The sequence below is a fragment of the Narcine bancroftii genome, chromosome 2, assembly GCF_036971445.1.
Source record: "Narcine bancroftii isolate sNarBan1 chromosome 2, sNarBan1.hap1, whole genome shotgun sequence".
Classification (NCBI taxonomy): Eukaryota; Metazoa; Chordata; class Chondrichthyes; order Torpediniformes; family Narcinidae; genus Narcine; species Narcine bancroftii.
The window spans coordinates 291,078,977-291,104,630 of record NC_091470.1 but is presented as its reverse complement, the minus strand read 5'-3'; the positions used below and the strand labels follow the sequence as shown (position 1 = coordinate 291,104,630).

The following is a 25,654-nucleotide window of genomic DNA, read 5'->3' as shown; positions in this document are numbered from 1 at the left end:
AAATGGTTAGTATGAGCTGTTCCTTTGGTCATTCAGCATTCTCACTGCCCGTGTGAGAAGAAGCCTGATGGTGCTGGATGTTATTCTTATTTGGGTCAGTAATGAGAACAGGAATGGCTGAGCACAATGCCCAAAGATGCACCAGTGCTCAGTGTTTTGGTGCTCGATGTTCTGCTACCAATCCAGACTGACTGTGGGCTTTCCATTAATAAGTCCAGACTCCAGTTTCAGAGAGGGGTGTTGAGTCCCAGCGAGGACAACTTCTCCACCAGCCTCTGGGGAATGATCGTATTAAACACTGAGCTAAAGTTGATGAACAACAGACTGGCATACAAGGCGTGGTTCTCTAGGTAGGTCAGGATTAAGTGAAGGCAATAACATCATCTGTGGAATCATTTCTTCTATAGGCGAATTGAAAGCATCCCTGTGAGGAAGTGCTTTGATGCACAGGGCAACAGTCATTGAGGCCTGTTTTGTCACCCTCTTGGTTACTGGGACGGTAATGGCTGTCTTGAACCATATGGGAACATTGGACTGCTGCAGTGAGGTGCTGAAGACCTCCACCAATTGATCTGTGCAGTCCTTCAATGTCTGACCAGGTGTGATGTCTGGTCCTGCAACCTTGTGTGGGTTCACTTTGGATGGGGTTCTCCCTCACCTTGGTCATGGCTATGCAATGTCTGATAGGTTATCCAAGAGGAGGGTTACTCCTTGAATATCAGTAAAGAACATTAGATAAGATGATGCGATGGATCCACGTCACTAGGAGGTAATCATTTAAAGCTGCCAACATCTGCAGCCACAACCACAATCTCAGATCAAGGCAGCAATCATATTGCCATTGACTGAAAAAGGCACTGAGCAGTCCTACACTTTATGACTTCCCTCTGTCATTGGCTATCATATTATCCTTTTGGCCACAATGGAAGAACCTCAGAAGTAAAGAATAAAACTTCCAATTCAGACAGTGAAGATATGACAGGAAATGGCTATTGTACAGAACTAAACTAACTTTTTGTGCTAGATTTCCATAGACTTACGTACAACTTAAAAACAGGAGTAACTATTTGTCCCTTTAAGAATGTTCTATTTTTTCATGAGATTATATATGATTTTATTGTGACCTTAACTCTGTATTCCTGCCTATCCATAACACAATCTTTCGACTTCTTGCTTACCAACAGGGTGTCATGGTTGGTGTAGCAGTTAGTGCAACGCCTTTACAGCACCAGTGATTTAGACCGGGGTTCAAATCAAGGACTGTCTGTAAGGAGTTTGTACGTTCTCCCTGTGTCTGCGAAGGTTTTCCCCGGGGCTCCAGTTTCCTTGTACCATTCAAAATCTACCGGGGGTGTAGGTTAATTTGGCAGCACAAACCCATGGACCGAAATGGCCTGTTACCATGTAGTATGTCTAAATTTAAAATAAAAAAAAATATGGGTCTCTTTCTGCCTTTAAAAGTATTTGAAGTCTCTGCTTCCATTGCCCTTTTGAGAGTTCCAAAAACTTAATGCACTTAAAAAATGTCTTCAAGTGGCAATTCTTTTTTTCCAGACTGCAGCTAAATACTTCCATGAGAGAAAAGGCTTTCCACATTCACCCTATTACATTCCTCAGAATGTTTTGTGTTTCATCCAAGCTCCTTGTTCTTCTGAACTCCTGCACGTAGAAACCTTGTCTCTCCAACTTTTCCACATGTTAGTCTAGTTAATGAAAAACAAACAACTGCAGATGCCATAAATTTGAAATAAAAAGATGCTGGAAATAGTCACCAGGTCAGGTGGTGTCTGTGGAAAGAGAAACAAGGTGTTTCAGATTGAAGACCATTTGTTAATTTTGCAAAACTGAGAAAACAACTTTGTTTTACGTTAAAATAAGTTTGGGGAAGAGCTGGATTGGACAAATGGAATATCTTTGATATTGAAGAGTGCAAGGTTGTTATGTGAGTGATCCTGAGCTCCCTGTGGCTTGCCATTTTATTTCTCCAGCTCACTCCAACTCTCTGGTCTCTTTCACTGCTAATGAGTCCCACTGTGAACTTGAGTACCTATGCACATTATAGGCATGCAGAATCAAAATTAAACCCAACAGCTTTGGTCATGCATTACCTCAATTTTCCTTTCTCCACTACTATATGCTGAGCAGATAGCAGCTTTTATGTTCCTTGTGTTCTCTCACTAATATCCCTTATTAACCTACCAAATAGAATTTCTTCAAATTATCCGCATGTAATTTTGGCCTCGTTTCATCATGACATCTTTATTTTCTCTTTCCTTGGATGCTTTCTGACTTGCTGAGTGTTTCCAGCATTTTTTTTTTAATTGGTCTTGTAAAACCCTCTGATTTGCTTCCAGTAGTGCTCAAGATGCCTGATGTAACATAACCTCTGTATTTTTATATTCTATTCAGTGGATGATGAAAATTGGTCATGTCTTGGATATGAGGAAGGTTTTCAAGACTCTAAAGCCCCTCACTGAACCTCTTCACTATGGAGAGGAAAAGTTTAGAAGGTTAAAGGCCAAAAGCAGGAAACTTGAACCAGCCAGGGTGGACCATTTAGTCAGCATTGACAAATTAAGTTGCATACTATATATTTCAGATTCTTCGATGTAGTTCCCAATCCTTCTTAGGTTCCATCCATCCTTGTTGTCAAATCTATTTTCCTTTTAGTTATTTAATTAACAACTATTAGGGAAAAAAATGTTGATAGGAAGATGCAGGCAATAGGCACAATGAAAATGACAAGCAAGAAATCTTATTTTAAAGATAATTAAAATTTTTGAGTTTATATTTAAGTAGTGGATTTATCAGTTTCAAATTCAAATTTTGTTCTGATACAAAACAGTAGGTGGATGAATACTTGCATATGTAATGACAAAAGGAGAATTTATTAGAGTGTTAATTATAAATCAGTAATCGGTTTCTGATGGAGCTTTTATCATCAACATTTTTAAACAACTCTTGTCCATGTCATTGAGGCAGTGGAGATAAATATCTACTTTTTAAAGCAGCCATTCTCAATTGGGTAAAAGCCTTGTTTTCTTTTCACCTCACGTAACATAAATATATTTTACGTTTTTTATGTAGTTTATAGAAGTACGGAAGAAATCAAAACTACTGCTTCACAGGGAAAGGGGCCCATAGTCAAAAAAAGGTTGAGGATGGCTGTTCTAAAGGACTGTAAGTCCAAGGGCTTAAGCCTGGAATGTTTTAGTCAGTTTAATTCATCTAAGTTTGAAATGTTGCTGCTTTGATTTTTACATCACAAATTGACTTAAAATATTTTTGTTTTACAGCATCGTCCACTTTCAGGGACAAAGTCGCCGCCTGTTCCAGCTAGACGCAATCAGCTTCGAGCACATGGTAAATTTACTTGTACATTGTTCTAGTGGTCTACAATGTAATTAGTTGTTGGATAGTTATGAGTACTAAAACTAAATGAGACAATGGGAGGAAACCGGAGCAATGCTGCAAACAAAATTTGATTGTACATTTACTTAAAATTTAGATTCCTTAAATTTTTTTGTCCATGTCAACATGTTTGTGGACAGCAAGTAGAGAGAAAAGGCAAAACTGTGACAGGAGTTGCGGAAGATTAATTTTAGTGAGATGAATTGTGAAGTGGCTCTCTCTGGTCCCTAAAACAGGAAGATTGGAGTATTGATTAAATGGTGTTGGGGAAGAACTGGTGTAGAACCAAAGTGTGAACTTCAGATTTCAGATTTATTGTCAGAGTACATACTTGACATCATATACAACCCTGGATTACCACTAATTGGCAGTGCAAAAAATAAACTGTACATAGCGTAAACAAATAGAATAACTGTAAACAAGCTGCAATACAGAGAGAACAAAGAAAATCAATAAAGTGCACAAGTAATAGTCCTTAAATGAGTCTCTAATTGACTTTGATTTTGTTCTTGAAGATTCTAATGGTAGAGGAGTAGCAGCTGTTTCTGAACCCGGTTGTGCGAGTCTTGTGGCACCTATAACTCTTTCCTGATGGCAGCAGCTAGAACAGAGCATATGGTGGGTGGTGTGGGTCTTTGATGATTGCTGCTGCCCTCATACGGCAATGTCCCCTGTAGATATACTCAATAGTGGGGAGGGTTTTGCCTGTAACGCCCTGTGCTGTGTCCACTACCTTTTGGAGGGCTTTAAGCTCAGGGGTATTGGTGTTCCCATATCAGACCATAATGCAGCCGATCACCATACCTCTATATAAATTTGCCAGGATTTATGGTGTCACAACAAATCTCTGAAAACTCCTGAGGAAATAAACGCACTGATGTGCTTTCTTCATGATCCCATTGGTGTGTTGAGTCCAGGAAAGATCCTCTGAGATAATGACACTCAAGAACAAAAATTTGCTCACCCTTTGGTTCAGAAAGAGGCCCTTTTCCCTATGTCTATACTAAATAAAAAAGAAAGCTATATTAGCTATTCCCACTACTCAGCTTACGTTGTGGCACTTCAAGTAATTAACGCATTTTTTTTAAAAATACCTGGATGAAGATTCCTGCCTCAACTCCTTTTCAAGCCTTAAGTTGTAGGACATAACCTTTTTCTCAATTCGTGTCTATGCTCCGTCCTATTTACCAATCCCTCTCTTGTTTTTAATTCTCTGATCATTTGTGCAGATCTTTTAGAAATTTTAGTAGATCTCTCCTTGGCCTCCTTTGTTCCAAAGGACACATCCCTAACCTAGCCAATCTGTTCCCATAAAGAAAATACTCTAGCCCAGACAGTATCCTCTGCAAATTTATTGGTTCCCTTTCTGGTGTACTAATGCATACCTTCTTGTTTTGTTCTGTACTGATATTTGAACTGTTGGCTAACTAGTGTTTTACAAACTGCTTACCCTTGTGTCCCTATAGCTTAGCCAAGAAAGCTTTTTATTCAGTTCAAGATTCTTTTGTACCTCTATTGCCAATTATGCATTCTCTTAACTTTTCCTTTCCAGATTCTTCCCATTTTTTGGTCTGAATCTTACTTTGCAGTTGTTTTGTCTGACTAGTTCATTGATTTCTTCCTTTTCGTGTAATTTCATGTAAATGTGTGAGCACTCAGCAAGTCAGATAATATATGCAGCGAAAAACAAAGCTAATATTTCAGATTGGAGATATTTTGTTAGAACTGGGAAAGAGGGAAACAAAGGTGAAAATTTGTAGAGAGGAGGTTGATGGGACAAAAGCAATATCTCTGAAATAATTATCTCTCAAATGCAATAATGCTGAGTTTAGGCTTACCCCTGGAATAAATTGTAGATGAAGTCATTTGGTTGAAGATGGAGAAAACACAAACAGAAGTACAGTCAGGACCAGGCCCATTTTGGATACACATTTTTTTGGAGAATTGGTTATTTTTGTCAAATCAGTATTATACTCTTACTATGTTTGATATCATGATTTGCCTTTTCTGCATGCTTTTTGTGGATTCTCACGGCAATTTATCTGCTGCTCTCGCATGTGATTTTTCACTACTAGTACCGACATACAGTCAATGCCATCCTGGAGAACTAAAAGATTTTCTGAAGTGAAATTTGAGATATAACCTGATCTGTTTATCTTTATTTAAATACTCTTTGTGTTTTGGCAGAAGAAAAGAGAGATATAATTAGTGAACTGTCAGCTCTGAGGAGACAGTTGAGAAGCGAGGAACGTCGCCTTGAGGACCAGTTTCAAAATATTGATGTGGAAAATGATGGAGCTGTTGCCATAGCCAGGTTAGAAATAAAATCATATTCCAGTGAATAAATTTTGGGAAAGCAGTTATTAAATAGAAAAATATAGGACAAGGAAGTATTTTGTATTTTCCTACCAAAATGTTATTTTCCTCAGTTAAAAGTCACAACTCCAGTTTCCCCAAAACTCTTGTAACCACCTGTAGCACTCAAGGCTTGGCCACAGTCATGAAGTTCATAAACATTAATAAATCTGTAAAATTAAATCTAACTATCTGCATAATAGAAATAGAGGTCATCCTTAAATCAAAGCTGCAGCTCACTGATGGTGGTGGCCTTCTTGGAAACCCACATTCATCAAAATATACTTTTTGAGGTCTTCTAACCTATTTTCAGTTCAATATATTGCACTCATGATCTTGTTGAGAAATCTTTTTTTTATATTCCTTGTTAATAGGTTTTTCGAACTCTTCAGGTATAATTGAGTTATCATCATTATTTTGTTGATGACAAATCAAATTTGAGCATGTAAGCAACCAGAATGGCAAAATGTATGTTGGCCTTTGTTGCAGGGGAGATGTACTGTAAAGAGAACTCCAATTATGGTGTCTGAGGAGACTGAATCTGGAATATATGTGGTAGTCTGGCCTCTCCTTGAGAACAACATATTCAATAAAACCCCTAGTATCTATGAAGATGCAGGATAAGTGAGTTATCCGGTTGCTTGAGACTCACTCTTACAATGTCTAACTAATACACTTGCATTAAATATTAACAGTTTAAAAGACAAAAATACTAATTTTTACTTACACTGAACTAACTTCACTTGCATGAATATTATAAATCTTAAAGCATTTTACTTTATTTTCACTAATATTCTTTGAAACATTTAACCGTCACTGCATCTGCAGGTTCCTCCTGCTCACGGAGCCGACCGAAAGACTAACAATAATATCATAATTAACTCCCCTCCCCCAGGTTTACAGATAAAGCCTTACTAATATGCTTAATAATGTACTAAGAAAGATAAAGACTTTGACTAAGCAGGGATAAGGAGACACTTTAAGAGTCACCGCAATGGTGAGCAGTATTGGCAACACCATTGTATTCAAACAGCTGCAATGACCAGAATTTGACCAAGGCCTACTGCTGGCTGAATATTTGCTTCCGTCTTCACCAAAATTTTATGTGTTACTTCAGAGAACATTTACTTTTGCAATTTTAATCTTTTATGTATTTATTTTTCATTAAACTTTGCATTTATTCATTTATTTTCCTTTATTTCTTTCGCCAATTGTTTGAATTTTGGATAACAGGGGTTTTACTATATTTGTAAAGTTAATGTTCAATAGGTTAAATCCTAGGATAATATTCATTGTAGAATCGGAGATTTTAAGCAAATATGGCCTTTACTCTCTAGAACACACATGTCAAACTCAGGCCCGCGGGCCAAATTTGGCCCGTGATATAATTATATTTGGCCAGCAAGATCATATCAAATATGTATTAGAGCTGGCCCGCTGGCCGCCGCGCCAGTATAGCGCATGCACAGCTAATACTACAAATCGCAGAATGCTTTGCAAATGCATTGGCGCCGGCCCATCAACCCGCTAATCGTCCCCACCTCCTCTCTTTACTTTCAATAGCATCTGCGACCTGTCACCTAATTCACATGTAATAAACCCCTTACGAAAAATGGCCAAACGAAAGACAGAAAACAGGACCTTTCAAGACAGATGGGAGGCAGACTATATGTTCATCATTTTAAAAGACAAACCTGTTTGTCATTGAAGCAAGTTGTTATTTTTTTGACTTGTTGGCTTGTGAAAAAATATACATTTAGAAATATACATTTCTATAGAGAAATATTATTTATTGAATATTTTATTTCTCATTTGTTAATGCTTCTTCTGGAAAGAGTTTAACCAAAACTATTATTAAACATTTATTTTAATAAGAAAAAGTTTAACATTACATATGTTGAAAGAAGAGAAAACATGCAGATGTTGTTGAAAATTTTCAATAAATATTTAGTTTGGCCCACGACTTAGTCCAAGTTTTTAATTTTGGCCCTCTGTGAATTCGAGTTTGACACCCCTGCTCTAGAGATTTGAAAAAAATGAGAGGTGATCATGTTGCAATATGCAAAATTCTAATGGGGCTTGACTGGGCAGATGACAAGTTTATGTTACCCCTAACGGGAGTTTCCAGTAGCTTAGTATTTACATAGAGGACAAGGATTGATACATTTTTTTAGAGAAAAGGAGATCAAGGGATCAATGGTGCAGATTATAGAAAAGTGAAATAACAAAAATGTTGAACAGGCACTGTAGGTCAAGTGTTATTGGTAGAGATGGAAAATGTATAACAATGAAAATTCATTGCCTGATCCTTTCTTCACAGGTTCTGCTTAATAGTTCCAGAATCTTCAATTTCTCTTTATTGTTGAGTATTTGACTCAATGATAAAAACTTGGATCTTTCAAATTAATTATTTAGTGATCATTTTGGTATTGATTATAGATAGCAACTGAATTTCTGGACATGTTAGATGAAACATTGGATTAAATGTACTGTCAGTGCTATACTTATTGTAGGTAATATTCCTTATTTGTAAACTTTTTCAATAGGAAACGAGAGAGAAATCACGTAGATGTTTTTGATTTGGCTCGACAGCGTATACAGGCCTTGGTGCACCGCCCTTCTTCAAAAGGGACAGAATCTGCTAATTCACAAAACATTCGAGAATTCAACAACTTGAAGTACAGAGGTGGGCTCAAATAATAGTCATAATTTGTCTTGGAATAGTTATTCTCTACTGAATATTTTGCTCAGATCTACGTTTAGTGGTGATGTTAGATATCAGATTAAATTTCACTGTTGTGACCAATTATAGTTTGCAAATGTTGAGGGCACATAAATATAATAATTATAAATTGTCTGACTTGAACTAATATGACTATATTTGTAACTTGCATAATTTAGTTAAATATTCAAAATATAGTTGTGTCAATGTTCTTCAGGTAATATTCAAGCTTTATTCAATCAAAATCAAATGACTGAGACACCTGGAAATTCTTCTGACTGGTGTGACAACTAATCTCAGTTGCCTGTTTTCAAAGCCCATTCTTACCTGAAGTGGGTATCCAGGTTCATTTTTTTGGAACACTATCTCTGAGCTCACTTACTCTGTTTAAAATTGGCAGAATCTACCCTCTGTTTTGCTTTGACAACTGGTTAAGCCATACAGCCAATCGTAAATCACAAAATTCTGTAAACACTGGTTGAAGTAAAAAATACAAAATGCTGGGAAAGCTCACCAGCTAAGTGTCCTTTTTATAGCAAAGGTAAAGACACATAACTGACCTAATGTTTTGGGCTTGAGCCCTTCATCAAAGTATGAGAAAATGCCGGCAGACATCTGAAGAAAAGCTTCGGGGAGGGGGAAATGGGGGGTAGGCAAAGGTGGGAGGGGACAGCAGCAATGAGGAGGAGGGATGGCTGGGTGGGTTGATGAACTGGAAAGACAGGAAAAGGGGGAGGGGGAAGGGGGAAAGAGAAGGCAAGCAGGTTTAATGGAAAGCAGTAAAGTCAATGTTAATGCCATCTGGCTGGAGGGTGCCCAGACGGGAAAAAAAAATGTTTTTCCTTCAATCTTCAGGTGGTCAGGTAGGTAGTACACAAGGCCATGGACAGATATGTGAGCACAGGAGTCTGACTCAGAATTGAAATGGCCACTGGGAGGTTACTGGGGATGCAAACATTGTGGAGGTGCTGAGTGAAGCGATCTCCCAGTCTGCGACCAGTCTCTCTGAAGTAAAGAATGCCACAAAGGGTGCGCTGGATGCAATAAATAAGTCCTCTGGATGTACGTGAAAGTGTTGCTTCACTTCAAAGGCCTGTTTGGGACCCTGGACTGTGGTGAGGGAGGAGGTGTGGGCACAAGTGTTAACCTCCTGCGGGCACAGGGTAGGTGCCAGGAATGTGGTGAGTGGGAAGGGATGAGTGTGGAGGGAGCAGTCCCTGTGGAAGGCTGAGAGTGGAGGAGAAGGAAAAATGTGTCTGGCGATGGGATCCTGTACAGGTACACAATCCTTTATCCAGACATCTAAAATCCGGAAAGCTCCAAAATCCGGCAAGTGGGGAGAGAGAAAGCAGCGCGAGTCAGGTGGGCGAGAGACCGGCAGTGTGAGTTGGGCGGGTGGTGGGGGGGTAGATGGCAGCGCGACTGGAAGAGGGTGGGGGTGGATACGGCAGCACAATTCAGGTGGGCTTAAATCTGGCTTTCTGAAATCTGGAAAAATCCAAAATTTGGAACACACTGTCCCCAAGGGTTCCAGATAAAGGATTGTGTACCTATAGTAAGTGCTAGAAATTCCAGCGGATAATGCGTTGGATGGAGAGGCTGGGGTTGTGGTAGGTAAGGAGGATTCAATGTTTGTTGCGGGAGCCAGGGCAGATAAGTGTAAAATGGAGCAGATTTGAGTAAGGGCTGAGTTGATAGTGGTGGGGAGGAAGCCCCATTTGTGGAAGAAGGCAGATATTTCAGAAGATATGGACTGGAAGACCTCATCTTGGGAACAGATGTGGTGGAGATAGAAAAATTGAGAGAAGGGGAAGTATAGTCCAGGTAGTTGTGGGAAAAGGAGGATTTGTAGTATATGTTGGTGGAAAGCTTGTCTCCCGATATGAAGACATGAGAGATCCAGGGAGTGTAGAGTATTATTGAAGATGGACCAGGTGAGTTTAAGATCAGGGTGGAAGTTGGCCGCGAAGTGGATGAAGTTGACAAGCTCATCGTGGGTACATGAGGCTGCCCCGATGTAGTCGTCAGTATACTGGAGAAAGAGTTAAGGGGTCATGCCTGCATAGGCTTGCAAAATGGATTGCTCCACAAAACCCACAAACAGGCAAGTGTAGCTGGGACCAATGCAGGTACCCATGGCTACTCCTTTGATTTGGAGGAAGTGGGATGAGTTAAAGGAGAAGTTATTTAGAGTGAGGACAAGTTCTGCCAGGTGGAGGAGGGTGGTGGTGGAGGGTGACTTGTCAGATCTTTGGTCCAGGAAGAAGAAAATTACTTTCAGATCTTCTGTGTGGGGATAGATGTATAAAGGGATTGGACATCTATTGTGAAGATGAGGCGGTTTGGTTCAGGGAATCTGAAGTCTTTGAGGAGATGGAGGGCATGTGAGGTGTTGCAGATGTAGGTGAGGAGGAATTGGACCAGGGGAGAAAAGATAAAGTCAAGGTAAGATTAAGCTAGTTCAGTGGGGCAGGAGCAGGCAGAAACAATGGGTCTACCCGGATGGTTGGGTTTGTATATCTTGGATAGAAGGTATAAACGGGCAGTGCAGTGGTGGGAGAGAATGAGGTTGGTGGCTGTGGAGGGGAGGTGACCAGAGGTGATGAAGTAGGAGATGATGTTGGAGACAATGCCTTGATGTGTAGTGGTGGGGTCCTGTGGGAGGGGACAATAGGAGGAGATGTCTGAGAGCTGTGGACGGGCCTCTGCAAGGTAGAGATCAGTGTGTCATTCACTAATATCCAAAAGTATTTAACAATTGAAAATACAGTTTAAACTAAAAATATTTTTCAATCTTATTATTGGAATAGCTATGTAACTACATTGATTGTGCAAGTAGGTAGAGTAACCTGTGACTTAATCCCTGACACCTGGAGTCTTAAAGGCACAAATTGAAAATGTGTTAGAAAATGTGATGGATTATATTATATTTTATATTGTATATAGACATGTTTCAAAAGGAGATAAATTTTGGCAGGTTTTTAGTGTAGGTCACTTACAAAAACTTCAAAACAGATCTTATTTAAAATACTGGAGCTCTGCTCAACCTAGACAGGCCCAGTACCAAGAGCCTTTTCAAAAATTTTGAAGAGTGTCCAAGGGACTTATCTAATGGATTGTTGTTTTGAAAAACAACAGATGAAAGAACTCATAGGATTAGGTTCAGAGCCGAAGACTGTCTGAGGGCAGTTTGCTGTTCTAAGGGTGGGGGGGGTCATGTAGTTTTGCAAGCAGAGAGAGTAAAACAGGATTTTCTCTGACAGTGAGAGAGAGAGAAAAAGAGAGAGAGTTCTGCAGTGCTAGAGTTCAGCAGCAGCAGCTGGGGACTGGAACAGGACAAGCTGGCAAGCTTGTGGAAAAACCCCAATTTGAAGACAAAAACAAATACTAACACTTAAAAACAGATCTCATTTAAATTGCAAGAGCTCTGCTCAAGCCAGACAATCCAGGCTCCGACTGCCTTTGCAAAAACTTTGAAGAATGCCTATAAGGACTTCACAAGTAGGTGTTAACTGGACATGCAATGGAGTAATGGATTGTTGTTTTGGAAAGCAACAGATGAACTAACTCAGAAGATTGGGTCTGGTGCTGCAGTCTGAATGCAGTTTGCTGTTCTAAGACGGTCGTGTGGTTTTCTCAGCGAGAGAAAGAGAGAGAGAGAATTCAGTTCCACAGTTCAGCAGCAGCAGCTGGAACTTGAACAGGACAAGCTGGCAAGCTTGAGGAAAATCCCCATTTTGAAGATGGGTTGTGAATTCTTAGTTTAGCCTGGTCAAAGCCCTTGTGGTCCATACAAGAGAAGATGTCTGGCTGCATAATGTTTCACTTGAAATAAGGGAAACAAAAGGGAACTCTGTGGTGACCTGAAAGAAAGAGGTTATCATCTGGAAAACCCTGTTGCGGCAAGTTTCTTTGGCAAGACACTGACCTGGCTGATTACAAGGAATCAATTGTGGGTGTCCAGTGAACAACAAATCTCTCTCTGAAAACTGACAAGAACCTTCCTGAATGGTAACCATTTACCTTTCAAGCACCAAAGCCTGGTGAACAGTATAAGAATTGCCTGATACGGGTGAACTTGGAGGAGTGAGAAGTGAGATTGGACTGTGAATCAAATAACTTTTCTGAACTTACACACACATTACATACACATGTACTTAGAATTAGAAGGGGGTTAAGTTAGGTTAATTTAATAGTGATAAGTTAAAGTTTGATCCTGTTTTTATGTTTAAAGAAAATTAAAAGCAATTTTTATTTAAGTAGCCATTTGTCTTGGTGAATTTCTATTGCTGGTGGTTTTTGGGGTCCTTTGGGCCCATAACACTGGCCTACTTGAGTGTTGTTCCAGCAACATTCAAGAAGCTTGACACCATTCAATTGTGCAGAACAAAGTATCCTGCCTGATTGATGCTTCATCTACCAGCCTAAATATTCACACCATTCATTATCAGTCTATTAAATTTAGTCATACAGTATGGTACGGTAACAGGCCATTTCGGCCCATGAGTCCATGCTACCCAATTTACCCCCCCAGCCCCAGTACGTTTTGGAACGTGGAAGGAAACTGGAAACCAAGGAAAACCCACGCAGACATGGGGAGAATGTACATACTCCTTACAGACAGTACGGAATTCACATCCTGGTCCCAATTACTAGTGCTGTAAAGGCGATGATGAGCTAACCGCTACGCTAACTGTACTGTCCATATGCATAATTTCCAAAGTAACCTGTCAAGGCTACTTTAACTGCACCTCTTTAACCTTTCACTATGTAGAAAGGCAGAAGGAATATCTCTTTCTTTGGCTTGGCTTCGCGGACGAAGATTTATAGAGGGGGTAAAAAGTCCACGTCAGCTGCAGGCTCGTTTGTGGCTGGCAAGTCCGATGCGGGACAGGCAGACACGGTTGCAGCGGCTGCAGGGGAAAATTGGTTGGTTGGGGTTGGGTGTTGGGTTTTTCCTCCTTTGCCTTTTGTCAGTGAGGTGGGCTCTGCGGTCTTCTTCAAAGGAGGTTGCTGCCCGCCAAACTGTGAGGTGCCAAGATGCACGGTTTGAGGCGTTATCAGCCCACTGGCGGTGGTCAATGTGGCAGGCACCAAGAGATTTCTTTAGGCAGTCCTTGTACCTTTTCTTTGGTGCACCTCTGTCACGGTGGCCGGTGGAGAGCTCGCCATATAACACGATCTTGGGAAGGCGATGGTCCTCCATTCTGGAGACGTGACCCATCCAGCGCAGCTGGATCTTCAGCAGCGTGGACACGATGCTGTCGACCTCTGCCATCTCGAGTACTTCGACGTTAGGGATGAAAGCGCTCCAATGGATGTTGAGGATGGAGCGGAGACAACGCTGGTGGAAGCGTTCTAGGAGCCGTAGGTGGTGCCGGTAGAGGACCCATGATTCGGAGCCGAACAGGAGTGTGGGTATGACAACGGCTCTGTATACGCTTATCTTTGTGAGGTTTTTCAGTTGGTTGTTTTTCCAGGCTATTTGCCTTGGCGAGTGTTGTCTATCTCATTGTCGATCCTTGCATCTGATGAAATGGTGCAGCCGAGATAGGTAAACTGGTTGACCGTTTTGAGTTTTGTGTGCCCGATGGAGATGTGGGGGGGCTGGTAGTCATGGTGGGGAGCTGGCTGATGGAGGCAGAAGGAATATACATCATCAACAACACCCAGTAAATGTTTTAGATAGATATGGATGCAACAGACATGATCAGCAGATTTTCAAATGGCACAAAATATGCTGGAGTTGATGGTGGTCAATTTGATTGTAAGGTGTGAGTGAAATGGACTGAGAAATGGCAGATGTGGTTTAATCCAGATGAATGCGAGGTGACAGGTAGATAACATGGTTAAGAAGGCATATAGAATGCTAGCCTCAGGACATGGAAGAGGAGGGAGGTTAGGTTCCAACTTTTTGAAACATTGGTCAAACCTCAGCTGAAGTACTATGTGCAGTTCTGGTCACTGCACTGCAGGGAAGATGTGATTGCATTAGAGGGTGCTAAGGAAATGCACCAGAATGTTGTTTTAAGTGCTTTAGACATGAGATAAAGGCTCAAGCTGTTTTCTCTGGAGCAGCAGCTGTTAAGAAGGGAACATGATTAAGGTATTTTTAAGAATGAGAATATAGACTGGAAAACTTTTTCCCTATGCTAGATAAAGCTAAATATTTAAAGGTGAAGGGTCAGACATTTAGAGGGGGTCTGAGGAGGAACCGTTCCATCTAAAGAGTAGTGAGTACCTGGAATACACTGTCTGAGAGAGTGGTGGAAGCAGACATGTTGACAGCATTTGAGAAGTGTCCAAACAAATACTTGAATCGGATAGATGCAGAAGGATGTGGGCTAAATTTTGAAAGAAATGTTTTAAAGGAGATAAATTGTGGTAGGTTTTTTTTATTGTAGGTCACAAACAAATACAGACACTTCAAAACAGACCTAATTTAAAATGCAAGAACTTGGCTTAAGACAGACAGTCTAGGCTCCAAGTGCCCCCCCCCCCCAAATCTTATGAGCTCAGAGGACCCCAAAACCCATCAGCAATAGAAATTCACCCAGACAAATGGTTACTTAAACAAAAGTTGCTTTTAATTATCTTTAAACCTGAAAACAGGATCAAAATCTAACTTAATACTATAAAATTAACCTAACTTAACCCCCTTCTAATTCTAAGTGCACGTGTATGTAATGTGTGTATAAGTTTAGAAAAGCTCTTGAATTCACAGTCCAATCTTACTTCTCACTCCTCCAAGTTCACCGGGATCAGGCAATTCTTATACTGTGCACAGAATTTTACATTTATGAATCTTCACCAGGCTTTGGTGCTTGAAAGGTAAATGGTTACCACTCTAGAAGGATCTAGTTGGTTTTCAGAGAGAGATTTGTTGCTCATTGAACACCCACAACTGATTCCTTCTGATCAGTTACTTCATTGTCTTGCTAAAGAAACTTGCCCCATCAGGGTTTTCCAGATGATAACCTCTTTCTTTCAGGTCACCACAGATGTCCTTTTCTGTTTCCCTTATTTCAAGTGAAACATTATACAGCCAACCATCTCCTCTCATATAGACCATAAGGACTTTGAGCAAGCTGAACTAAGAACTCATAACCTATCTTCAAAATGGGTTTCTTTCCACAAGTTTGCCAGCTTGTTCTGTTCCAGTCCCAGATGCTGCTGCTGAACTGTAGAACTGAATTCTCTCTCTCTCTCTCTCTCTCTCTCTCTCTCTCTCTCAGAGAAAACCACATGACCATGTTAGAACAGCAAACTGCACTCAGGCTGCGGCACCGGACCCAATCTTCTGAGTTTGTTCATCTGTTGTTTTCCAAAACAATAATCCATTATTCCATAGCATGTCCAATTAACATCTGCTTGTGAAGTCCTTATAGGCATTCTTCAAAGTTTTTGCAAAGGCACTCGGAGCCTGGACTGTCTGGCTTGAGCCAAGCTCTTGTAATTTAAATGAGATCTGTTTTGAAGTGTTTGTATTTGTTTTTGACCTACACTAAAAAAACCCCACAATTTATCTCTTTTAAAACCTATCTATATACAATATAAAATATAACATAATCCATCACAACATATCTAATTATAAACTCACACCCCACTGAAAAAAATTGAATTATATAAAATGTGACTGTAAAGGAAGAATAGTTTGTTTTTTTTCGTCTGTTGCTGTTCTATAATTTATGATTGCAATGTCCCTTTTTTAACCTATGATATAGATTCAGCAACACGTGCTCAAGTAAGACAAAAGTATCCAGATCCTCCAAATGACAGTAATACATTGGAGATACAACAGGAGGCCTTATTGAGAGAGCAAAAAAAGAAATTGGACATCATGAAAAAGGAAGAAGCAGGTTAGAAATACAAAAATAATATAATTTGCTTCACGTGTAGTATTGCCCTTAACTCTTCTAATTTTCTGGCCTTTCTTTCAGGCTAAACCAAGAATGACAAGAACTTAACTGTGTTTACACTGCACAATATCTATTTCTTTCCCAACATAAATTTAAAATTTGAATTTACATGTTCAGCTGGTCCTTCTGGCCCACGTCTGTGCCATCCAAATGCCCCAATTAACCTCTTACAGCCTGTTTCTTAGTCTGCTGATTCTGGCTCTAATACTTATGAAAATTATGCCTGCTATGGGATTAAAAGGGCATGGAGTTTTAAACTGGAGACTGCATCTTCTGGCAGTATCAACATTGTGAATGTTCAAGTCTTGAAACTCACCACAAGGAGTTGTATAAAACAATGAAGCAAAAATTCTGGAACACTCATTCCTATAGACCAGGGGTCTCCAAACTTTTTAGACCATCGACCTCTTCATGGGATACCCGATCCCTCATTGACCCCCAGGGATGGAATCCCGGTGCGACGGAGAAAGGGGGTGGGGGGGCTACCAAAGGTCCAAAGACCACATTAATCTTTCTTCTACACTCTGTCCGTCCTCCCACTTACTCTCAAATTATTCAAAGGCTGAAGTCAAATACAACATGGTGGCCACCACTGCCATAGGCACTATTTTCTGTTGATCAGCCCCTGCTTTCCACCGCCAAAGTTCATTCGACCTCTCCCCAGCGTTATTGACCCCCAGGGGTCAATATCGACCACTTTTGAGCCCCCTGCTATAGACAATGGATAGCATAGGTTACATTACTGGTTGAAGCTGTATGTATTTTAATTGCAGTGTTAATCAGATGTTTCTTTCTTCACAAATGTCAGAAATTCTGTGTGATGATGGGACATTTTAAGCTTTTCAGTCAATTAATTTCTGAATGTAATCTTTCAAGTTTGAAAAGAAATTACTAGCATTTAATTTTATGTTATTGTACCTTTGTTCCCTTTTTGATAAATAAGAATCAACATCATATTCTAAAACACAAGGGAAATGAAAGTAGAAAGCTGATCCATATGTTTGAAAATTCTCACTTCCTTTCAAGGTATACTTACTGTTGATCATTGGACTGAGTACCATTGCATATTCATGAACTTTGTACTTCTTTCAAAGAAAAAGGGACAGAATGCTCCTTAACCAACAAATGTCAGTTTCTGACTTTTAAAATTGTCTTTACTGGGGCTATGGCAATGATGACTTAGCAAGCAGTTGAAAGTCAAAGAGGATGAATACTAAAAACAGCATGGGATCACTCACTTAAAGTCATTGCAGGTTGATCCCCAAAAGGTTACAAAAGTTCTTCAATTTATTTATATTTTTTAAAATCTTTCCCGCTTTTTCTAGTTTCCTGTATGAATTCAAGCAATATTGCATTGGTAAGTAAAAATCATACTGTCGTCACTAACTCCATAGTTCTAATTCCATAATCTAATAATTGGCAGGGTAAAACTCTATATACTGCTTCTTCATTCTGCTTCATGGAGATTCAAAATTTGTTTTCTCTTATGTACAATCTGAACATTATTAGTCCTGAATGGAAGAAAACAGAGCTGTGTTCTTGCATCAATTTAGTGGGCTATATTCAATATAATTTTAAATTCTGAATGTTTAATTTTGCTTTCTACTTGTATAATCTTACTGCACACTTATCCTGCAAGGTCAGGAGGATTTATTAACTCCCTACTATGCAATATTTCTTTCTTTTCCAATCTTTTTATTATTATTATAATTTATAAACACATACAGTTCAAAGAGATATGAAAAATACATAGTAAATAATGAATTAATACAGAGATATTAAACAATAATATTGCAGAATAAAAATATATCATAAAAAAATTTTTAGATCAGTTTAGAGTATGAACTATCTCTAAAAAAAATGATATAATTAATAAAAATATATAAAAAAAGAGAGAAAAAAAAACCCCAAAAAGGAAGAAAAAACAAATCTGAATTAAAAACTTTAAAAAAAACTTACCGATATAGCTAAATCATGCCGATCACTCCGATCTCATCTAACAGCCCAATTATCATACATAATCATAAAAAGAAAACAGAGCCAGATCAACTCACCACAAATGAAAATATTGAATAAATGATTGCCAGGTTAACTCAAACTTAGAAGGGGATTCATAGACAGAGTTTCTAATTTTCTCTAAATTTAAACATAGTATAGTTTGGGTAAACCATTGGAAAACAGTGGGAGGATTAACCTCTTTCCAATTCAATAGTATAGATCTTCTAGCCATTAGTGTAAGAAAAGCAATCATACGATCCGCAGGAAAAGAAAAATAAGTCAAATCTATCATAGGTAATCCAAAAATTGCAGTAATGGGATGTGGTTGTAAATCAATATTCAAAACGGTAGATATAATGGAAAATATTTCCTTCCAATAATTCTGTAAAGAGGGACAGGACCAAAACATATGTGTAAGGGAAGCTATTTCCAATTGACATTTATCACATATAGGGTCGATATGAAAATAAAAACGATGGAGTTTATCTTTAGACATATGAGCTCTATGAACAACTTTAAACTGTATCAGTGAATGTTTTGCACATAGAGAAGAGGAGTTTACCAGTCGCAGAATTTTATTCCAATTTTCATTGGAAATATGAAGGTTGAGTTCTCTTTCCCAATCATTTTTAAACTTTCCAAAAGTCCCAGAATTTATTTTTGTAATTATATTATATAATTTAGATATCACACCTTTTGGAGGGAATTTTGAATATAGTATATCCTCTAAAACAGTCGTAGTCTCCCGATTGGGAAAAGAGGGTAAAGTCGAAACTAAGAAACTCCTAATCTGCAAATCTCGAAAGAAATGAGATCGAGGTAAATCATATTTCATGGATAATTGTTCAAATGACATGAAAGAGTTATCCAAGAATAAATCCGAAAAGCATGTTATACCTTTAACTTTCCAGAGTAAATAAGCTTGATCAATTAGAGAGGGATGAAAAAAGAAATTTAGTACAATAGGAGTTTCCAAGATAAAATGACTTAGGCCAAAAAATCTCCGGAATTGAAACCATATACGTAGTGTATATTTTAGCCATTGGATTATCAATTAGTTTATATAGTTTAGTAAGAGTAAAAGGGAGAGCAGCTCCCAAAATAGAACTAATTGAGAAATTTTGTACCAGTTTAATTTCTAAATTTACCCAATGGGGATTTAGAGATAATTCTGAATAATTCAACCAATACCTTAAGTAACTAATATTAATTGCCCAATAATAAATTCTAAAGTTGGGTAATGCCAATCCTCCCTCCAGTTTAGATTTCTGTAAATATTTTTTTCCCAATCTAGGATTCTTGTTTTGCCAGATATATGAAGACATTTTGCACAAAACAATGGATTTACTGATACTTCAAATTCAGGAGGAAGATTTCTGTATTTTCTGTACAAACACAAAGTACAATTTTTTTAAATTGCTATTGATTTCCTCTATAAGATGAAATGTTGAAAATTACAACATGTTGGTATGAATAATGTGTATTGAAAAAGTACTGCATTGTCAGTTGTTCTCTGAGAAACATTTTATTATGCATTCCATAATACCTATGATATTAGTTTGTGAGTATTTATACACATTCCCTATTTTAATTTTGTGGAAATTACTCTGGCAGACAGATTCACAGGAAGACTTGACGAAAAATTCATTGCTAGAATCTGAAAGTGCCTTTTTAGGTATGTTCTAACATTTCTGCTCACTGAAATACTTGTAAGGGCTAACTTTTCATGGTCAGCTTAATTTAAGTGTTTCCTCTTATTTAGGAAGTCATGGAGAAACTTTTCCTTATCCAGTAGATGTTGAGACAACAGCAAGAAAACTACCTCCGCGTGAGAGACGTCGTCGGAATCGAAGTAGGCTGGAATCGGTATGTTATTTTACATCGTTTTAATACTTATGGTAGTTTTTTTTTAAATATTGGAAGATGGGGCAGATTAAAATGACCAAAAATGACTTGAAACCATGGAAAATAGGAACTCTTAGCATATTGTATTTTTTTTGTAACTTGTTTTCAGACATGTGAGAACCTTCACCTCAGTGCAATACAAGTAATAAATAATTTGATGCATTTTGATTGACTATTTCTCACTAATTTTTGAACGAAGTAACTCCTTTGTTCAAAAAGGGAGGTTAACGGTAAGTTGAAATAACAGGCTGCTTAGTTTAAAGTGTCAAAGAATTATTGAATATGTTATGTATTATAGGAAGAAAAAGGTAATCTGGCAAAGTCAATGCAGTTTTGTGAAAGGAAAATAATTTTTGATAAATTTATTGAAATTCTTTTGATTTCCAGAAAGGGCCTGCATTAAGTTTTTACTTTCCACAATAACTTGTAGTGTAGAAGGTAAAAAAGATTTTCATAGAAGTTTTAATTTTCTAAATGTAGTTTCAAAACTGCTTGGTGATGGCAAAATCTGATTTTTTTTAAAAAGGAAGTTCAACCTGAATCGCAGCTAGATTCAATCTATCTACACTCTGCGAACAGTTTTAATGTGGATCACGTAAGAGCCAGAAATGAACAGAGAATGAAGCATTTGCATGACCTTCAGCAAGCAGGTACACGATAGAATTTATTTAAAATGAGGAAAAATAGTTTGTATTTTCACACAAAACCTGACATTCTTCTGGCTGCGAACTTACCACAAACAAACTGATAGATTGTGTGCAATAATATTGGCAAGTACAGAAAAGTGGATCGTAGCCGATAGAGCCTTTGAATGGAAATATAGTGGGAAGTACACATTTGAAGATACAACAATGCTGGCAATACTCAATGGGTCAGCATTAATAGAGAGGGGGAAAGAAGCAGATGAAACACTAAATCCTCATTATAAATGAGGTTTCTGGATAGAAGTTGTACCTTTTTTTTAAACTTGAAGGAAAGTATTCCTTTCTCAATATAGACAGCACTTTCCAGGTTCTAGTATTTCCTAATTTCAAAACGTATCTTCAAGGAAACGTGAGGACGATATTCCGACTTACTATCTTATTAATCCAATAAACCAAACTCTGTAAATGCAGCTTTATGTAGTTTTAATTCATTGATAAAGCAGATAAATATTTTACATAAATTTGCATAAAGATTTTCATTACAATGAATAAACAAAGCATTCGGCTATATTTAAAGATATAATGATATTCAATTTTAAAGAGATATATAAGAAGAAATAAGACAAAATATGACGAATTCAAAGAAAATTATCTCGAACTCACGTCTCCTTCATAGTTCGTCGAAGAATGAGATGCAAACTCTTAGTCTGTATGGATATTACATCATGGTCACTATGGTAACACTACAAACAATACTTTTTTCTTAAAGAGATAGGGACAAAATTAACTAAGAATCAAAAACACAAGGTTTTAACCTTTACACTCAAATCTCTGAACCTATAATAATACTAAATAAAAATGGAAAATTCCACAACCCTGATCCTTAATTCTTTTGCTTATTTTAAAACTTCATTTGGATCAGGGATAGAACAACGATAAGCTTATTGTCATATATTATTGCATAGTGTACACATGCACAGAATAGGTACTGTGACAAAACTGCAAAAAGCTATAACAGTATACTGCAATTAAAAAGAGACAATAAATCTGAAGAAGATAGATAATATGTGTTTGCAAAAATAGATCTAGTACATGCTTACTATCAGATTCTAATTGAGCCTTCTGATGTTGCGAAGACGGCAGTAATTACCCCTTCTGGCACGTTTGAATTTTTGCAAATGCCATTCACTCTGCGGAATCCTCCCTTAATGTTCATGGCATAAATGATTCCAATTAAGAGAGATCCAGGCAACACCAGGTCAGTTGCTGAGTCTGTCCTCTTCAATTACTTTCCACAGCCCAGTGTAGAACATACATAAATAAAATTGCTCCAGTCACAGTTAGACTAAAAATCATTTTAAAAATTAATGCCAACCAGGAGAGAGGTCAGAAGGCCCAAATCAATCATCCATTGCTCTTTTGAGTTGCTTGTTTCATGCTTTTACAGTGGGACACTATAAAGGAATCCCACCACTCTAGTCATAATCTCTTCTCAATGCTACCCTCAGGCAAAAGGTGCAGAAGCCCAAATTCCCTGTCAGTGCTGCTTTGGCCATTCACTAATTAATTGGAATTTTTATCTCCAGCATTGATACCAGTGAAAAAAAAATTGATTTTTAAGGGCCTAGTTGATATTTTCTTTATCTGCCAGGAAAAGACATCATGGTGGAAGATGATGACATTCTGACCCAATTCATTTCAAAAGATAAAGAAAGACCAAGCTCTGTTGAAACAGAGGCCACTGAGGTATGGTTGAGACCTGGAACATCAGAAACTTTAAAGAGATTTATGGCTGATCATACCCAACTTGATCGAGGACCCTTAGCCAACACATCTGCTTTCAACTGGAGAAGCTGAAGGCACTTTACACCAAATGACGGATTTGACTGGGCAGATTAGTCAGTGACTGTGGGTGTCTTCATGTAAGAAAAATAGTTATTTAAATACTTAAATCCAGGACCAATGATTCTCTTCTAATAACCAATATGTGGCCTTTAATAAAATAGAAAACAACTCCAAGGATTCTTTTATCCACTTTCTATTGCTTACTAAATGCATATGAATTCTGTATGATCAATAATTCATAAAATTACACTGGAAAAACTCAAAACAAATTTTGTATAGAAGACCCAGCACTAACATGTGCTGCTATCTGAATGTCATTTTTATGCATTTTTATATCTAAATTTTATTAATTTATGTTGTATTCAAATTTGTTGAAAGTGAGTAAAAAAATAAAGCTGTATTTTAAAATAAAAGTTTAGTTCGAGTTGCTGAGGTATTAATGTGTAAAACATTTGCAGCGATGAATATTTTTCCTCTCAACAGAAAGCCAGAATTCATTTGTCCCTTGTATTTTTATGGCTGAAAAATTTGTATCCACGACCTCAGCCAATAAATCTCTTTCTCTTGGAAATAGCATCTCCTGTGGGGGGGGTGTGGCATGATGGCGTAAGAAGATGTGTAATTCCACTTCTCCTCAGTTGGACTAATAAATACCCGAATTGAAGATTTTGTAAAAGCTTAAAAAAAAATTTCTAAAGTTGTTTCAATATTATAAGAACATAATGGCTACTAATACAAAGAAGTTGAGAACACAATTTCAGAAGAAACTTTTATTCAAAAGTACAGAGGAATTAAGGCCTATCTACCAAGTGGAATCCACGGAGTCGACTGATCCGACAGCCAAGCCTCAATGTACTCCAGCTCGCCTAAGTATTACCCCGGCGGCGCCCTCTTCGCAGTCACGAGATGGCGCCGGGCTTCCGACTCTTTCCTCTCATCTCAAACCGTCCGCTCGCAATGTCGAGCCGTTGAAATCTCCAGTGTCGGGCCCGACGCGCGACACAGCTGTTGTGCCTTGTGGCACGGAGGCCCGAGGCAGAGCATCAGAAGAGGCGCATGCGCAACCTGTGGTGCAGCCGGGCATGCGCAGTGCATCAAGGGTCCGCGACCTTCTTTAGAAAGTCTGGGCTGTCGGCGAGGCTGGCTGACAACGGACCGAAGATGTCGGTCCTGCGTCGGTCGGCATGCTGACAAGGAGTTAAGAGCTTTAAATCAACTGTGGGCTTGAAAGAACATGAAGAAAAGGCTTCTCCACAGATGGAAGGTATGGAAGAAGAAATGTTGGTTACTGCTGAATTGAAAGAAGGTAGGCCCCAAAAAAAGACAATTGAATCTACTTCTGATGCTATTTTTACAATTCTTGAAAGTATAGCTCAACAAATGGGTAGTATGTCAACACAAATATCTACTCAGATGGATCATGGATTTGTGAAGATGACTGTTAAAATAAATAATATTTGTGATGAGGTTTCTTCTGTTAAGAAAGATATTTCTAATGTTAAAGGTGATGTCAACAGATGCTTAAATATGGTGGATACAGTTCAAGATAACTAAGAAAATTGAAGGTGTTTTTCAAGATTGTAGAGAACAAGTGGAGCGAAATAGAGAGAAAATAGAAAAAGTGGAAGATTCTTTTGTTGGATGGGAAATTCAGAAACAAGATTTATTGAAGAAGATTGACTCTTTGGAAAACCAAAGCCATCGGAATAATCTTAAGATAGTGGGAATTCCAGAAGGTATTGAGGGTTCGGATCCAGTAAAAAAAAATTTAAATAGATCCCTGACTCATTAGATGTTAATTTTTTTCCAGATGGTTTGGAATTAGATAGAGCACATAGAGCTTTAAGAAGTAAACCATATCCTGATCAACCACCTCGAGCAGTTTTGATTCACTTTTTGAAATATCAAGACAGGGAGACAATTTTGCGAGTTGTGGTGCAAAATGCACGTAGATATCAGTCTCCATCGATGGCGCAAGGTGATAGGTCTTTTTTTTAAAATCCTGATTTAAGTCAGGAGATTATTAAGAGACGGAAATAATTTAATTCTGCGAAAGAGGTGCCTTGGAGAAAGGGATATAAATTTTCTTTTCGATATCCTGCTATGTTGAAGTTTTTTTATGGCAATTTCCAATCATAATTTTTTGAGAATGATCAAGATGCTTTAATATTTGCTAATTCTTTGCCGAACAGAGCCACTGAAAGGCATTCTTTTCCTTAGGGGAAAGATGTCAGATAAGAAGAATGGGAATGGGAATGGGAAGGCAGATATGTCAAAGAGCTTTGGGACTGAATTTATTGGGATTATGATTTGATTCAGACTTACGATTTTGTAAGTCCGACTGGGGGAGGGGGTTGGATATCGCTGAAGCTTTTGGAAGTCATCTGCCACCTGTGGGATATTTTTTTTCCCCACACCCAGTTAATTGGGGAGTTACTACTCTTTTGTAGTTTTGGGGTATATACACATTTTTCTTCTACTTGTGTAATTTTTTTTGTTTGTTGGGAGGGGTGGGGTCTTTTTTGTAGTTGATCAATTTAGGGTTTTGTTTGCAAGGGGAGCTTTACTTTATTGAGAGGGTTTTTTTTCTTTATTTTGTTAAAAAAAAGATTTTTTATTGTTAGAATAATGTCTACTTTGAATTTTGCGACCTTTAATGTTCAAGGTTTAAATAATACGACTAAATGTAAACGTGTTTTGACTTACATTAAAAAAAGGAAAGTGATGTAGCTTTTTTTCAGGAAACACGCTTAACTGAAAAAGAATATTCAAAATTGAAGAGAGACTGGGTTGGCCGTGTAACTTCATCTTCTTTCAACTCTAAAGCACGTGGAGTGGCAATTTTGATTCACAAG

General features: G+C 38.2%; 1 protein-coding gene across 1 annotated transcript in view; it reads left to right on the top strand.

Annotated features, from left to right (window-relative positions):
* The window catches only part of LOC138755400 (centrosome and spindle pole-associated protein 1), a 226,372-nt gene extending 203,158 nt beyond the window's left edge, over positions 1-23,214 (top strand). The window contains exons 23-31 of the mRNA XM_069921323.1: positions 3,297-3,363; positions 5,599-5,725; positions 8,313-8,452; positions 16,213-16,347; positions 17,733-17,764; positions 20,020-20,080; positions 20,168-20,271; positions 20,837-20,960; positions 22,606-23,214. Coding sequence (XP_069777424.1) covers positions 3,297-3,363; positions 5,599-5,725; positions 8,313-8,452; positions 16,213-16,347; positions 17,733-17,764; positions 20,020-20,080; positions 20,168-20,271; positions 20,837-20,960; positions 22,606-22,811 — 996 coding nt within the window. The 3' untranslated portion in view covers positions 22,812-23,214. The remainder of the gene's footprint in view (positions 1-3,296; positions 3,364-5,598; positions 5,726-8,312; positions 8,453-16,212; positions 16,348-17,732; positions 17,765-20,019; positions 20,081-20,167; positions 20,272-20,836; positions 20,961-22,605) is intronic.
* Positions 23,215-25,654: the final 2,440 nt, after the last annotated feature.